The following is a 17,018-nucleotide window of genomic DNA, read 5'->3' as shown; positions in this document are numbered from 1 at the left end:
AGAAATATATTTTGTATTGCTATATCATAGTTGAGTAATTGTTTGGTATTTAAGAATCTATTTTAAAACCTTCATCTTCTGAAAGCTAATATATGAAAACTTCTGAAAGACATATTCTTACCTTTCAGTATATATGTCAAATATATGTATATGCCACTAAATTAGGTAGGTATAAAGGAATAGTTTAATATTCTGTCTCATCTTATCCTGTTATACATATGCCATATATCAGAAAATTCAGTGTGGGGGAAAGGTGTAAAATCTTAGTCACTATGAAAGCAAAATTTCAAGGAGCTTATGTTCAAGTTAGGGAGACAGACTGCTTCACAGACTTGCTAATCTGCAAGAATTCTGAAAGCACTGTCACAGGCCATCAAATATATTTTAATATATTTTGAAGCTCTGATTATGGCAAAGCTATAATACCTGCTTTTTAGAAAAAGTAAAACGTTGTCACAAATGATGAAGCCAATTTTCATCACACTTTTGACTGCAGCAGCAAGCAAGGCTTTGTAACAAATTTTGAAGGAGAAAATTATAAGAGAAAATTAACTATTGGGTATATAACAAAAGTGTAAAGAAAAATAGAACAAAATGCAGCATGGCTTTAGAGAAGATCAATAAGACTACATTGTTAACTTTCTATGTACAGCTGCTTTCTAGACAACATAAAAGTAGTATAAAGGCATTCATCTGCACTTCCTTACAAAATGGTAGCACTGCAAATCACTTACTCAAAGAAGAAAATTCCTGGAGGTTTTGATAAGGGACTCTGTCATGTTACTTCACTGCCACCAGAGGAATAGCTTCATTTTGGCCTGCTTCTACCTAGTGTTGTGATAGATGGGCTTGGTCAGGCTGTTGAAGTTTGTTACATATTTAAGACAAGAGGAGTCCTGGGTCCTGACCTTTGTCCCAACCATAGCACTTGCAGGACTCAACATTTTCATTACCAAGTAAAATTTTTTTAAACTTTTGTCTTTCTGTATTCTGACAAAAATTTCAAAATTAGAAACTGAGCTGACATCAGAATTTCATTCTTGAGGGTGAATGTCTGCATGAAGTAGATTTTGACTTGACTGCTTCCACTCTTTCCAGCATGATTTGTACAGATACGGTGTATATTTCAGTAATCTTATAACAGACCATGGGGGTATATGCTGAAATTGGTGGTGGTGTCACGTCTCACAGCCAGCACAAGTGAAACAAGCTGTTTTAAAATACAGCTGCTTGGTTCAATCAAGGAACACTATGGATAAAGAATGAGATGGATTTTTTTTGAAAATTGTTTGTAACATTCTTTCTGAGGTAGCTTTTTACTTCATGAAATTTATGATCTGTCTTTGTCATCTTTATTTTTGGAGAATCTGATTTTCAAATTTTGCCAGACTGCCACTTTTTCCATCAGGACATTTCTGGAAGAATTTCAGAGCTATTTGTATGAGGTGCTACTTTTGCCCTGCAGGCACTGTGGTGGCCCTGGGGGCAATGGCAAAATTCTCTTCCAGTGGCAGCTTATGCCCTTGCTTCCGAAAGGGAGCAGGCACATGTGTTCCCTGGATCTTTTTGGGATGTCTCAAACACTTGAAGCTGTTAGCATTATGTGATACTCTTTCTTTAGCTGCATAATGGGTTGCTTGTTTAGCTGAGTGATTTGAAATCTCACTGATATGTTTATTAAAGCTCTCATGCATAATCCAGGACCTTTTTAAATTGTTAGTCATAATCGTGGGGCTAAAATAAGGGGGAAAATTACTCTCTTGAGTTGCACAGGGGTTATGGTTCTGGTTATATGGTTATATGTTGTGGTTCTAACTTATAGCTAGTGAAGGGTTTAATGGAAAATTTTTAACACCAAGCAAGGGTGCTACAAGAGATGGGACAGTGTGAAAGGAGGGAGATTGAGATGCCAAGAAATCAAGATAGCTTGGCAAAACTAAAGCATAGTGATTACTGTGATAATCAAGTACAGGACTGACAGATGTGAAATTAATAATTGGTATTTTATTCTAGTTGTTTGAAGAGTCTATGAATGTATTCAGTCAATACATTATTCACTCATATTTAGTAAATAGATGTTTCTGACTTTGAAATTAATGGAACTGCTTGTAGGCAAGCACAGAAAACTGTAGCAGGCAATAGTGTTGATATATGTCTTTTTCTTAATTCTCTTATTTACACAGGCTTTCTGCTTTTACTTCTGAATTTAAGATGATGTGTGGGTTTGGTTCATACCATCTATGTGAATAGAGCCAGGAAATTAAAGAAGAAAGGACAATGTTCTTGGGCATTTCCCCACGTCCCTAACTTTACTAATGTCCTCATAAGTAACTAAAATATAAGATACAAATATGAAAAAAAGAATAAATGAGTATATTATATTATGTATAATATGATAATATGCAATATAAATATATAAATAAATCGATATATAACCTCTGGGTTTTTTTTCCTTTAGAAACATATGTTTCCATACAACTGGTGAAGGCAGAGATCTGCTATTACACTGATAATAGCAACAATAGGAAATATGTTAGACATTACTATAGCAATTTGTACCATAACCCTAGACCTTGATAAGTTTTATTTTTAAGGTTTATGTTACCTGGAAATTAGACTTCAGATATGTGTTTATTTAAAGTGGAGGGATTTTTTTTTCTTTTTATTATGAAACCATGTTGTGTGTGTAGGCCTGCTGCTTAGTGGGTTTTCCATGTTTTATGTAACCAGGCTGTGAGAAAACTGTCACATGATTATAGGAAAGTATCTGTCAATAAAAATTCATTCCCTTTAAAAACCAAACAAGCCCCCCCCAAAAAACCAACAAAACAAAGCAGGCTAAAACAACTTCAGAGGATGAGAGATCTAGAGCAGTTTCCTGTTCTAAATCAGAAGAGGATTAGAAACTCTGCAATGAAAAAGAACAATAAATGAAGTTTCTAATCCTGGTGTATTGGGCATAATCTCCCAGGTCAGTCTTCAGGCAAAAAAGAAACTAAATGAAATTGCTACTTGTTTACTGTGAATGTATATTTTATATGCATTTGTGCAGGACTTGGGCTTGTTATTTGAAGTGAAGAAGAGATGGCTAGAATACCAATTTCCAGTTCTGTTTCATTTCCCTGGTTCTCTGTGCGTCTTTGAAAACCTCTTCTTTCTCAGCAGTCAAGTGTTGCACATTATATCTGGCTGAGTGGTACAAGTCAGATAAAAAACTGGAAATTTGAAAGGATTGTGAAATGAAAGGAAAACGTTGAAGAATTTAATAGTTTTGATCATTGAGGTATTAATTTTATATGTGAAATATTAGTGTGCTTGACATATTTGAGGCCTGGTTAAGTACACTGGACAGTAAAAAGGTGACAATACAATATGACTGATTTGCCCCTAGGAAATTATTCACTAAGCTGCTTTTCCTGTGTAGTTTGAGCGAATGTGATGAATGAGTAAAATTTGTGCTGAAAAGTATTTAAGAAATTACATTTAATTGCAATTACTATCTCAGATAAAAATATGGAAATCTTTGCAGTATTTCTGTCTCCTGGACATGTTCGTCCTCTTCTGGCATTCTGGGGGATGTTTGGTGCTGCTATGTTCAGGTGCTTTGCCAGATGATTGAGGCCTGACTTACTGTCACCTTGCTGGCAGTTTATGTAGAAAAAGAGACATACAAAAACTGGAAGGAAGGAATAATTTAGACTAGTATGGGGCAGCAGATGTTTGAAGTACAGCTTTTCCAAACTTTTGAATGCAGCTTTTTTTACCCCCCTATTTTCTCTTTTTTGTTTGTTTATGAATGTATGTTCATAATTAGAATCCTTTCTAAATGAAAAACTGTAAGAAGACTGCAATTGTCCTTTTGCATTTCGTAATATTAATAGAAAACATTATAAATGGAAATTCACTGTTTTTTCCATCTCTTCTTCCTTTTCCTTTTTTTTCTATACTGTCTCCCAGAAATAGAGCAAGGCCTAAGGTACCTTTGACTTCAAAGCTTATGAAATCCCTTTGCTGTGTGAGCATTTCTGATCTCACTAAAACAGACCAAAAAAAAAGGGTGAACTGGGGAAAAGGAAGAGAAGCAAGCGGATTTAAGCTTTCGAAGATGTAAGCAGTACATTCACAAGTCAAATTAACCCTTGAGGTGAATAAATAGGGTGTCCAGTGAAGCTGTACACTCTGCATTAGGAAGAATTAAAATGGAAAGGTCTGTCTCCAGTGTTAAGATGTGCTGATGCAGCTGCTGTGCTAATGGTGAAAGTCTGGTGTAGTGTTCTAGTTGATAGGAGAGAGAATCACCAAGACCGGCAGAAGGGGGAGCTTTTGGAGTATAGCTCATTTTGATCATTAGTCTCAGCTGGTGCTCACTGACAGCTGTGCTCCCAAGCTTTTATGAATCCAGCATAAGGAGAATAGAAGGCACATCTTTAAAGATAAATGTGAGGTTATAACAGCAAGATCCTCAAAGAAACATTATTGCAAGCTCTGCTGTAGTGCAGTGCCTCAGTGCATGTGTGTGTGGTTTTTGTATGACTGTGACTACTGTAGTTTTCTTCTGATTCTCACTTCTGATTCATGCCTCTCCCTCCCCTCAATAATTAAGCAAATTCAAAGCTAACAACATTTTCATGATATTGCTACTTCTTAAGGATTTTCTTGCTCACCTTGTAGCTCTTTGAAAGGTTTGTCTTTTATGCAAATCATAGAGGAAAAGAGCTATAAGGTGAATTCATTGATTTAGGATTTACTTGCATTTCTCTGTAGACAGTACTGGACATGCTTTCAACATTCCATAATTCTATGAGAAAAACCTAGCTGCAGTTCTTGTCTAATTCAAAACTTAATATGCCTCCATTCCCTTACCAAACTAAGTAGGGGAAAGGTAAGAATAGGGTTCAGGAACTTCATGATCTGGGAATTCTGGGAAGAAAGGTTGTTTAAAACATAAAAAATAGGAATTTAACTTTCTAGGGAAAACAGAGATTGAGAGATATATGATTTTAGTCTTTACTGTTTTCATGGCAAGTAAGGCACCAAGAGAAACTCCTAACCACTCCATTTAACCCTATAGCAGAAATCAGTGATCGTTTAATAATTATGAAATTATTAATCATTTAATTATTCCAGGTTATTTGCAAACATCTTCACCTATTGAAGGAATTACCTCCTGTAAGTTATGAATATGCAGTGGTTAGTGGTTTCTGAGGCCAAATGCTGTTGCTGCTGCATTTATTTATTTATAATCTTCTTATAATTTATTTACTTATAATCTTCTAGTTGACTGGAATCTAGCCAATCCATTAAATATGGCTATGATTTTGGTTTTGCTGTTTAGCATATAGATGCAGAGATTAACATTTTACAGTCAATTTCACGCATATAGACACCAAGTAATTTTAGTTTGAATTAATTTCAACTGCTTGTAGTGCAAATACATAGGGTACTGGCAAACCATTTCTGGTTCAAAACAGAAGGCATTAAAGGCTTGTGGAGGTGGTAAAGAGATATTTTGCTAAACCTAAACAAAAAATATAACCTTCATCATGCCCTGAATCAAATCATAAATGTGATTCCTGCTGCTTCTCAAGTGTGTCTTACTTTGATGTCAATGCAGGCATAGGTGGGGTCAGAGGGCAGTGAGGCTGGGGCAGATTCAGTGCCCACTTTCCTGGACCACAGAGGACTTTGGAACTGAAATACTTCTGTTTTAATGATAGCTCTCTTTTTACCTGAAATTAGGTGAAAGAGAAATATCAGATGCCCTTAACAAGGGAGGAACTAATTCTTGGTAAATGGGGGCTTTCAAATGTTGTTCACTGGAACTACAGTGGCACAGCAACTCCCTCACCGGGCACTGCAGCACAGCATGGTGTTTGCTTGAGGAAATGAGCGACGTTCTCACATATCAACACATTTTCTTTTGATAGGATTTACCTCCTCATTCCTGTTTAAGAAAAACATGTCCTTTTTATAACTTTGGCTGTTCTTTATCTTTGATGGAGGATGGGTGGTTCTTACACTTGAATTGACCATTCAATTTGATTATAAGCCCTAGCTAGTTATGTACAAAACTTCAGCAGCTTAACAGTATGTTCTGTATATATTGCCCACTAAATGCTTTGAACATATAATCTATTTATTGTTGATACAGAGATTTATTTTTTTTCACAGCTTCTCACAGCGAAACTATTTCTCTATGCTTCTAAAACTGAACTTTTTTCACCTTGCATTTGGTAAAAGGTCTTAACCGAATGGACAAAATGTATTTCTGTAATTTACATTTCTATGTCTGTCCTCAGATCTCCATAGCAATTACAAGGAACACACAAGCTGCATTAGAGCACAGCTTTATATGAACATTACTACCTTTGTGTTGAGAACCTTTATTTTTTTGACTCAACAAATAGTTGATGCAAAGAACAGCTTAATAGTACTAAAGTCAGTTTCAATCAAATGATCAATTCTTTTAGGTTAAAAAGTACCAGCTAACATAATTAAATAATTTTTACTATCCTATTTATTCCAAGACTACTTCAGGTTCAGATGGACAAAATGACATAATTTATCTTACTCTGCATTACTTAAGTACACTGATGACTTTTTTTACATATATACTTATTTTATATTGCCTGAATGCTAAAGTATTTTTAGACAACAGTTAATAACTGCTATACAAATTAAACCGCAACCAAGTAGCAACTAGGATTCTGAACAAGGTATTTGAACTTGAGCAAGACTGTTAAGTGCTATAAAAAATAATGAATGAATGGGAGGATTAAGGAAAAAAAGAGTTTCATTTCCTGTTTTGTAATTTACGGATATTGTTCATACTAATTAGGTTAAAGCAAAAGGGAAGGGCTACTCTGGTTCTGAATGTGCAGAAGACTCTCTAAACATGGCAAGATTATTTAAATGTTGAAACATCCAGACCAAAAAAAACCTTTAAAAAAAGAAATCTAGCAAGTCTGACATTCAGAAGTCATGGATAACACTTGAATATTTAATATAGTATGAAGAAATGTGTAGTTTTCTTGCATAATCCTATTTTGTGTGTGTGCAAAGTGATCTTCATTTGGTGTACTTTTTTATTATTATTTTTTCTTCTGTGCATTTTAGATAAATGTAAAGCATTGACTTCCCCATTCATCTTTACTTGTGGTCTCTCTTTCATCTAGACCATTTTCCATGTCATTGAACTTTATTCAGAGATAGAAGGTGATACTATGGTAATATGATATCCTTTGCTCCAGAAATACTAGCAGAAGTGCTACTATTGGTCCCCTAGTGCTAGTGTGATGCCAGTCTTATACTCTTATTTTTTTCTAAAATTACTTATATAGCCTAACCTCAGCAGTTACAGCTAGGAGAATCCATTTATTGCAGTAAGAGAGGCAGTAGCTAGGGTTTTTTATTCATCTTTTACAGCACTACTAAGCTTTGGCAACTGCAACCCCAAACAAAAAATGACTAAAATCACTAAAACATCTGTTGGCAGATAACTCCCTATTTGTTCTTTGCTTCCATGGTTTCATACCGTTGCCTTTCTGTACGTTACAACTGTGGGTAAATTGTTAAAAATTACAGTGCATATCACTCAGTAAGAAAGACCATCTTCAATTAATAAATGACTTTGAAGATTTAATAACTGAACTCTAATAGAGGACTATGTTGAATAAGCAGATTTGTTAGCATCACCTTTTAGGTGATGTAAACATGGAACAGGGGCAAACTAATTGACAAATGTAACAAAATTTATTATCTCCCTTGAATGTACTGTATTATGTCTAATAAAGGGCCAGGAAACTTGGATTAATAATCAGATAATTATCAGATCTTTAGATGTGGAGAGGAAAACCTTAGAAATAACTTCCAACATTTCAATGTATTGTTTATTTTAGGCTGTATTGCCACATGAAGTTAAAATAATACAGAAACTTTGGGCTAAATGTCACTTAAAATATCCTTTTAAAATTGCATCCAGATGTTTAAAAGAAAAAATCTTTTTAGTATGTTCAGAAAGCCTGGGAAATTTTACATTTTGAATAAAATCAATATTCAATCAGAAATCTTGCATTTCTATGTAAAAACCAGTAGAATTATCATTAGTATATTGCATTAAGAAAGTGTTTTAGTATATTTTTTCTGGAAAATACCTTTGGCTTTGAGTGGATGGGTGGAAAAAACAGATCATAGAAACTTATTGAGGTACAAATTGTATTCGCATCTAGTTCATACTCAAACATAAAATTAACTTTATTACTGCATCTCTTTTTTCTCTTCTAGTAGATCTATGTAATCTATCAATATCCTGTGAATCTACTTTGCTATCTTTTGATATTTTAGACCTTAATCAAGGAATTTAATATTCTTAAAATGTCGATTTTACTGAAACCTGTGTACGTAACTAATTTTTGTAGTCTGTTTCTGGCTAAGTGCATGAAGCATAATGATCTTTCAAACCACTAACATTTTCTCCAGTAATATTCTTTATAACATATGTTCTCCTTTCATGTTCTGGTTAGATGACAAAAAAAACAATTTGATCATGAAATATGGCCCTATAAGAGGAATAAGTATTTTGCTCTTTAAAAGTTTTACTTCTCTGAATTGCTGCTTGTGACACTGCATTTTATTTTGGAGCACTCTGCTCCTCTAGAACTGTATTAAATACAGTTTTGTGCAGAATAGTTATCAGGGTTTTTTTGTTATTATTCTTTTATTGAGAGTTTCTCCAAAGAAACAGAGGACAATTTCTCAAAGACTGATAATTTTATGATTCAAGAAAGAAAAGACTCGTTCCAGGAATTGGGAGACTTAATTCTATAATAACTTTGTTGATGTCCTCAGAAGAATTGCTTCATTTCTTGGTAATATCTCAGTTTTCCCTTCAGGACAATTGTATAATACAAGTAAATAGGAAATTGATGCTACAATAACATCTCGTGGGGTTTTTTTCCTACTCCACAGTGCAACCAACACAATATATATTTTCTTGAATATCCTCATTAATCAGGTTCCAAATCAACTACAGTTACTATGTAGAAATTTTTTATATTAAATATTTACTATCAGAGACTTTTCTCAAGAATTCTTTTTTTTTATTTAATATTTTTACTTATAATAGTTGAGATTTTTCAGTATGCGTTGTAATGCCTAAATATTTGTGTCCTGCAGATAGCTGCAAATTCTTACTGATCTGTGTCATCACCTTGACAGGACGAACTCTGCTGGAAAAGCTCTTCAGCCAGCAAGAAAATGCACCACAAGAAGAAGCAGAAAAACTATGCTCTCGCATTATTGCACTGGGTCTTTTGCTGCCATTCACTGACTGCTTCAGGGAGCCATGTAATCAGAGCGCCCAGCAAAGCACGCCCACATTTGATGTAAGTACTGAAAAAGTTATCTTTTGTCTGTTTTGCCAAGCAAGACATAATTTACTAATGGTTTATCCCTCTTGAGAGAATTCTGTAAGTCCTTTTAATGAAAATTGCCCTTAGGAGAGTGGCCAGCTATTTTTCTGAGCTCAAGTATGTGCCCTTTTGTATACAAGTAAGCATAAGAAGGTTCTCCCATAACTTGATTTCTTAACTTTTTAACCCAAATCTTATTCTGCCATAATGTTCTTCATCTGCTTTTTTTTCATTAAGTTGCCTTCTTTGAATCAAAGCACTCTATAGGACTACCTAGATTTCAATCCAATAGCTGCTTCACCAAAAATCTAAATTAAAGGAAGAACAGAACACAGCATTTCACAAAATTTTACAGAACCCAAAGAGGATGTCTATGCGAGATACTTCCCCCCTCTCCCCCCAGAAATACTTTTGATACAAAATAGTGCAGAGATCGGTGGAAATTTGCTGGAATTCCAGCTACAGTTTTATCTGTGCCTTTGGGCTGTTACTGGTGGTGTTTGCATACTATTACAAACTTGTGGTGTAGACATAACCTAACATACTTTCCCTTCCTCTTGGATAATTAATTCAACATAAGGACATGACATTTTGTACTGGTTTATGTGACTGAAGATAATCAGGGATATTCTCTTCAGTAATTAGCTTCAAAATAGAGTACAAATATTAACTTATAACTTAATAAGCTACTGGTATAGTTAAGATCATCCCTATTCTACACATTAAGCTGAAGGTTGGTTAGGAATACTCCAAAAATGATTGGCATAGACATGAGAGAACACGAGTCTCCTTAAATCTTTAAATCTTTCTGATCTTTCCTGAAGAATAGTTTAACACAACTGGTGAAGGGAAAAGAGGTAGAATATTTTTTTTTCTAATGAATTCTTATACAAACTTTCCTAGACAACCTAGCCTATCTACAAAGTCATGTCATGGTCCGTCTAAAAATATTGTTATATGTTTGTTTTTTGGTGTTTTCTTAGGAAGCAACATTTAAAGCATTTTTAACTGTGTTTTGAAACTAATTGAAAAATGCAGTGTAACTTTAAAACTGAGGTTACTCAGGCAACTTAAAATCACAGAGCATTTGAAAATGCTCGTGGTTAAATATACTCAAGAAAGTTACTGAAAAAGGCAATTTTCTTATTTTTCAGGTTGTTTAAAAGAGTTTGGTAATGTTTTCAGTTCTTCCACTTTTACATATATTCAGCTAATCAACTTTAGAGTATTGAATACAGTAAAAAAATTTCTCCTCACTAATAAACAGATTTTTTATCAAATTCAAAGTTTGTGAAGGAGCAGAAAAGGCTCTTTTGTTAACTGGTATGCCATGCTTTGTCTGAGTAACAATTATTTTAGTTATCTTTCATTTAATATATCCAGCAGGATGGACATTGTAGTAGCCTAGTGCCATGTGAACCGTGTATCAAAATCAGCAATTTAAGAGGTTGCTGGCCTAGCAGTGATCTTAATTTGACTTGGTCTATCATTAAGCCACAAATGTCACATGCTTTTTGGCATGAATCCCCTAAATAGATCACACTCTTGTAACACAATGTCAGAAGGGGTGTAAAGCCCTGTGTATGTAACTAAGTAATGCATCCGCCTTCAAAGGAGCATACATCTGTCTTGAATACTACTACCTCAGTAACTGAATTCCACATGGTGGGAAGGTGAGACCTGCTGCTATTGAGTTTTGGAATATGTTTCTGCTTCAACCTTGGTGACCACAGTGCACCTATCTGTTTATTCATTACAGGTTCTACTAAATGAAAATGGCTAGAACTGGCAGTATAGTTGTTTTTGCTTCTTAGAGCAAATAAAATATTTTACAGGAAATAAGTGCTAATTTTTATGTAAGGAAATGAAATAATTAATAATTAGTGTGGAAAAAAAAAGGTGATGCTTTATATTACTTTAAAAAAGGACATGTAATATCTGTAAGTTGTGTCCCCTTCTGCATCTCTTTCCATGTCTGTACGTTGGGATTCTTTTCTTTTTTAGGTTTTTGAGTTTTGTTTCTTTTTTTGTTTAACTCATTAGAGCAAGATTTTAGTGTTGATCTAACCATTTATTTCAAAGACAGAGGAATCAGACTAGCCTTAATTAACACCTACATTTCACACATCTACAATTAAGAAATACATCTTTTTTGACATTCCTCCTAAATTGGGAGCACAGCCAGTCCTATATTCTTCCTTCATCTCTGAATTCTTCAGATATGCCCCTAGTTCAACCTTGGATTGCCTCCAGTTTGGCTGATATTTCACTCAGCTAAAACTACCATCAACAAAGCTCCTGTAACCCTGTCCTGGTCGCAGACAGGTTTGTCTGCCACCTTGTTGTCCTTCCTCCCTTCTCCTTCCAGGTATGGTGCTTGCCTGTGCCTTAATGTTACTTATTTGACTGTTTTGATTTGCATCTTATTCTGGTGCTTGTTAAGTCTTTTAGGTCATTCCTTTATTTATTTTTTTTTTTTCAGAATTGCCAACCCTTTTTCCACTGAAGTCCTTGCTTTAATCCTTTCTTTTCTCCTTTTGTGACTGATGCCCTGCATTTCTGAGCTTTAGCTTATCACTTTTTTATGTTGAATAAAGTCCATGATTCCCCTCTTGCATAAGTGTAGTCCCACAGACTTTGTTTTTTGAAGAGGTTAGGTTACAGTTTATGAAAACAATTCAGTAAGTTTTGTTCATTCTACAATCTATTGCTCATGGCTTGAGATGAATATAAACATTATTTAGAAGACCTCTTCTCTCGCTTTGATCTTCTTTTCTGGATGTCCTCCAGTGAATTTAATTTAACATGGCTAATGCTGAACTCTCTGCTGTCTTGAAATGTTTGTAATTTCACATTCTGATTATATTCTCATCTTCTTTATTACTCACGTCTGGTGGTCACCTCTGCTTCTCCATGTCTTAGAAATGTGTACCCAAATCTTGTGTCTCTTTTCTCAGCAATGTACAAGAGATCTGTTTGATTTTTTTTATTTCTCCTAAGATATTCTAGGCTTCAGTGTAGAGCATTAAATAATGGTACATGCCCTCTTTTAAATTTCTTTTAGGATTCCCACTGTCTGACTCAAATGAAGCAGTGTATTAAAAGTAAAGACAACTTTTACAGCTCTTAGTTTCTCAGGATAATATCACAATGGCTCCTGGAAGCCAGTTTAAATTAAAATCTTAGCACTTGTGTTTCTGGTGTATCTGTGCTTTGTGGATATGATGCTTACTACTTTTTTAGTATATGGCAAACATGAATGATCAACAAATGCCAAACGAAAGCACAAATCTTCAGAGAACTAGCAGCTGTCATCAAATTTATGCCAAGGATAGTGACCAGATTCCACAGGCTTATAAATTATTCAGGTTTTTTATATAGATTTTAATGATGATTGGAGATCATATGTTCATGAAGTATCTCTGGCCTTTTTGTCAAATTTCAGGTTATAGTCCAAAGGACAGAAACTTTAGAACTGTTTTAAGAACTTATGAGAAAACTTGCATGTTCAACCTTGGCCCATTTTATCAATTATTTCTTTTGAAGAGATGGTGGCAGATGCTCAAAGTAAAAGATTAGTCTGAAAAATAAAAGTTGAACAAAGCTTTAAAAGTAACAGAAATAAGACAGGATTGGGGTTTTTAAGATGTTTACTGTTGAGAAGCAGTGAAAGCTTTTGCTATAGCCTTTCCTACCTACTTCTAAAATGTAAAGAGTATCTTAAACAGTAAGTAAGTGTTCAGCGGCAGGTTCCCTGTCTAGAAATACATTTCTCTGATTGCTAGTTTCCTCTTTCATGGAGAGGTTGCTAATTATTGCCTCATGTGTGTCATGAATTCTTACTCATAAGGCTATCTTTAGTCTTTCGTTCTTCTGCTAGTATTTTATAAAAGAAAAACAGAGGTTTTAAATTAAAAAAAAAAAGGTCAAGCAATTAAATGGACAACTTATAGAAAGATAGATTAGAGCACGTTCTGTGAAAAAATTTCTTGCCTTTTAAATAGCTGTTGCCTACTTGCCTTTTATCTTTTTCCCCTTTTAGCAGTTGGGAGTTGTTCAACAGGGTTTTTAAGATTCAAATTAAAAAAAAAAATCCTTTGACTGAATGATATGTAAGAAATTAATGCTTTGTGAAAAACTCTTTCAGTCCCAAGTAATAGAATCATGGAATTGTTAAGGTTGGTGAAGACCTCTAAGATCATCAAGTCCAACCATTAACCCAGCACCACTGTGTTAGCCACTAAATCATATCCCTACGTGCCACGGTCACAATCCTTTTAAATGCTTCCAGAGATGGTGATTCCACCACTTCCCTGGGCAGCCTGTTCCAATGTTCGACCATCCTTTCAGTGAAGAAATTTTCCCTAAAATCCAACCTGTACCTCCCCTGGCTCAACTTGAGGCCATTTACTCTTGTCCTGTTACTTTTTAGCTGTGAGAAGAGAACTACTTTCCTTGCTATATATAGTGCAGCTGCAATCTTGAGCTTTTTAGCATTTTACCACATTATACTATCCTATTAGGGTAAAATAAACATGAGATTGTTAAATGGGGCATCTTTGGCAAGAATGTAACCACAGGCAAGTTTTTGCAGACACCTGTTGAAGGATAACAGTTTTTCACAAGTAAAATCTCATCTCCTGCTTAGCTCCTCTGGTAATAATGTACCACAGAAGATGTAAGATAGCTATCTTCAGAGACAAGCATTTGCATTAGAATTTAAATTGTTCACACAGCAATGAAAGAAACTGGAATTTTCCTATCAATGCAAGGCAACTTTATTTAGAATCTCTGCATTATTAAGAAATATTGACAGTACTCGGTGTTTGCATTTTATCCAGTAGCTGCAATTACTATACATTGTGGTTGTGTAGCCCCCAAGTATGACTTCTCATTTCAGATTTTCCAGTTCATGCTGTACAGTCTTAAGTTATGGGCAGGTTTTTTTTTTTCTTTCATAGCAAATTTCTACTCTTTTTCTGACAAGCCTTCCCAGTAACTTTGTGTGTTGTTTCTGAACATTAGGTTTAAAACACTTAAATTCTCAGTGAAAACTTAAATTATTTTGTGATAGGGACTTTCTGATATCATTTTATAAATGCTTTTGAGAGGAAAACTGATCACACTTTTGTATTCATACTGTACTCCTTGTTTGAGGAATTTCATCTCTATTGCACTCGGAAGGATCCAATAACTACCTTTTTTTTCAAGTGATATTATCCAGCAATATCTTCTTCCATATGTATTTGAAATGCACACTAAATGTTCATCTTTCTTTGTCTCAGGTTTCATTTTAGCTGGGCTAGCCCTCTACATCTTTTTTACAGTGCTTTTATTTAATGCTGTTACTCTGTTGAGTACAGCTGTTAATTTCTTCTCAATTTATCAATTATTTCAGCATATTCTATGATGAAAGACCTAAATGGACATCTTCTGGATGGCATCTTTCTTTACTGTGTTATGATGTGATTTTATACATAGTCATGCTTGGCAGTTTGGGATAGGTACTTCCCCTTCTGAGATTTGTAGTTGAGATGCCTGACTAGGCTGTCCTCTGTTTCTGAAATAATGCTTCCCCAAGGAAGCAGGGAGACAGACAGCATGAATGGGAAATGCTATAAAAATGACTGTTTTCCTATTACCTCCTGGCCACCTGTGGTGATGCAAATGCTTTTTAAGGAAACAAAGACGTTGCTTTCTTTCTGCTGAGTAGTAGCAGATGGTGGGACTTCACAGGTCAGAAGGAAGAGAAATTAGTGGCACCAAGACAGTACTTAATTTTAACTTATTTGCACTGTTTATGCCAGTCTGAAAATTAGTAGATAAACAGATTGCAAATAGACTCCTTTCTCAGAAGTCAGAGAGCCAAAATAACAATGATCAGTGTCAAAAGAACTTTCTCAAGAACTGATATCAAGTATGAGAACTTCAATTCCAAACTGTAACACAGAGCTTGCAACAGTGCAGCATTTCTCCAATGCTGCATTTCTTCAAGCATACTTTCATTGCTTGGGCATAAAATGTGTAAGACTGGACGTAGTCCCATTTTATGAAATTTGTCAAAGCAGTATATTGGAGGTCAATAGCGAATAAGACTTTAAAAGTTAACAATTTAAAATTGTGGACTAGAGCAGAGAAAACTGATTGTTAATCTGCTGTTTTAATCTTTGTTTGTAATGTAGCATACCATGGCAGTTCATTTTGGCTAAATCAAAACCCCCATGTCTCCTCTTCCATTGCCCAATCACACATTGTGACACCTTTTCTTTTGTGGTGAGCAATTCTGAATATTTCTGAATTTAGTAAAATGGAAACAATTGGTTGATCACTTGCTGAAATATTGATTTTATGCTGTTTCCCGCCTTTCTTTTCTTTTTTTCTTTTTTTTTTTTTTATTTTAATTGCCTATTTATTTTATAGCTGTTAGCTCAGACCCTGCAGACTTCTACTCCTTCTCTTTTTTTCTTTTTCTTTTTTCTATCTGCTTACTTGTAGTGATGCTGCTGGATACACTTTCAACTGAGACAGTTTATATGTAGGATATTGCTAGGTCTTTTGCAGAGAATATTGATTACCTGCTTGTTATTCTGAAGAGCTGCCGCAAGAGGCATATACTGTATGTTAAGTTTACACGATCTGTTTGAAATTTTGAGAATCATTGTGTATAAGGTGAAGGTGGTCAGCCTGTTACCTCTAGAGATCTTTATATTTTATGACTGTCTGTGCATTAATTCACTTTCTTAAGAATTTCAGTCATAAAACAATGTCTATTTTCTAGCTTGGAATTGAGAATACAGAGGGAATTGAGTTTGTGCATATTGCATGTCTCTTTCCAAGAGAAAGTTTTTATAGTAGTAATAATCACATTGTCAAATTGAATAGAAGTGAAAGGAATTTTCTAAGTTCTATTTGGGCGATTCAAATTTGTCAGAATCCAAGCTTATTGTGGAACTGTGTCAATAGGAGTGAAAACAACTCCTGATGGAGAAACTTCTTGTCTTGGCTTACATTTTTTGGAGGGTTAATGAGAAAGGATGAACTGTCAGGTCATCCAAGTAACAGCTAATAATGTAGTGGTCTTGGGATGTGGCCTTCCAAGTGGGAGTTCAAGCTGGATGTGGCTAGATCTTGATATTCTTCTATTTTGCAAAAAGCTAGCTACTGTTCCCCCATCCAAGAAAAGTTTGTTTTATGCAGTTCAATCTATTCAGCTATATTTAATGCAGAAGTTATTGGTGAATAGAAAGACCTAAACAATAACTCTGGAACAGAGTGAGTATAGATGTGGGAATCTGAAATTTAGTTTCCAGATTTCTTTCCCCATGAGAGCCCTAACTGAAGGGCTATTGGCTCTTTTTGCCTCTCATATTACTGGGATATGGTGTTGAATCCTAAGTCTAATGGGATCAAACAAGTTTTTTTCTTTTTTGTTGAGGAAGTTAAAGTCATTTCACGGGAAATAAATGTTTCAGGATTTTTGAGACAGTGTTTTTAAATTAATTGTTGGGGCAAATTGGTTCTCTGACAAGAAGAAAACCTACTTACATAAAATGCTTATGCATCAAATTTAGTTCATGAGGATAAAGTGCTACTTCAGCTATACATTAA

The 17,018-nt window shown here is 34.8% G+C and overlaps 1 protein-coding gene across 1 annotated transcript in view; it reads left to right on the top strand.

The window, feature by feature from the left end:
* The window catches only part of FMN2 (formin 2), a 179,042-nt gene that overhangs the window by 28,931 nt on the left and 133,093 nt on the right, over positions 1-17,018 (top strand). The window contains 1 exon segment of the mRNA XM_018085270.3: positions 9,217-9,383. Within this exon segment, the coding sequence (XP_017940759.2) occupies positions 9,217-9,383 (167 nt within the window).

This window comes from Manacus vitellinus, unplaced genomic scaffold, assembly GCF_001715985.3.
Source record: "Manacus vitellinus isolate BGI_N305 unplaced genomic scaffold, ASM171598v3 scaffold_8_pilon, whole genome shotgun sequence".
Lineage (NCBI taxonomy): Eukaryota > Metazoa > Chordata > Aves > Passeriformes > Pipridae > Manacus > Manacus vitellinus.
Note: the sequence above shows the minus strand (reverse complement) of the source record. Positions and strands in the feature narration are given on the sequence as shown.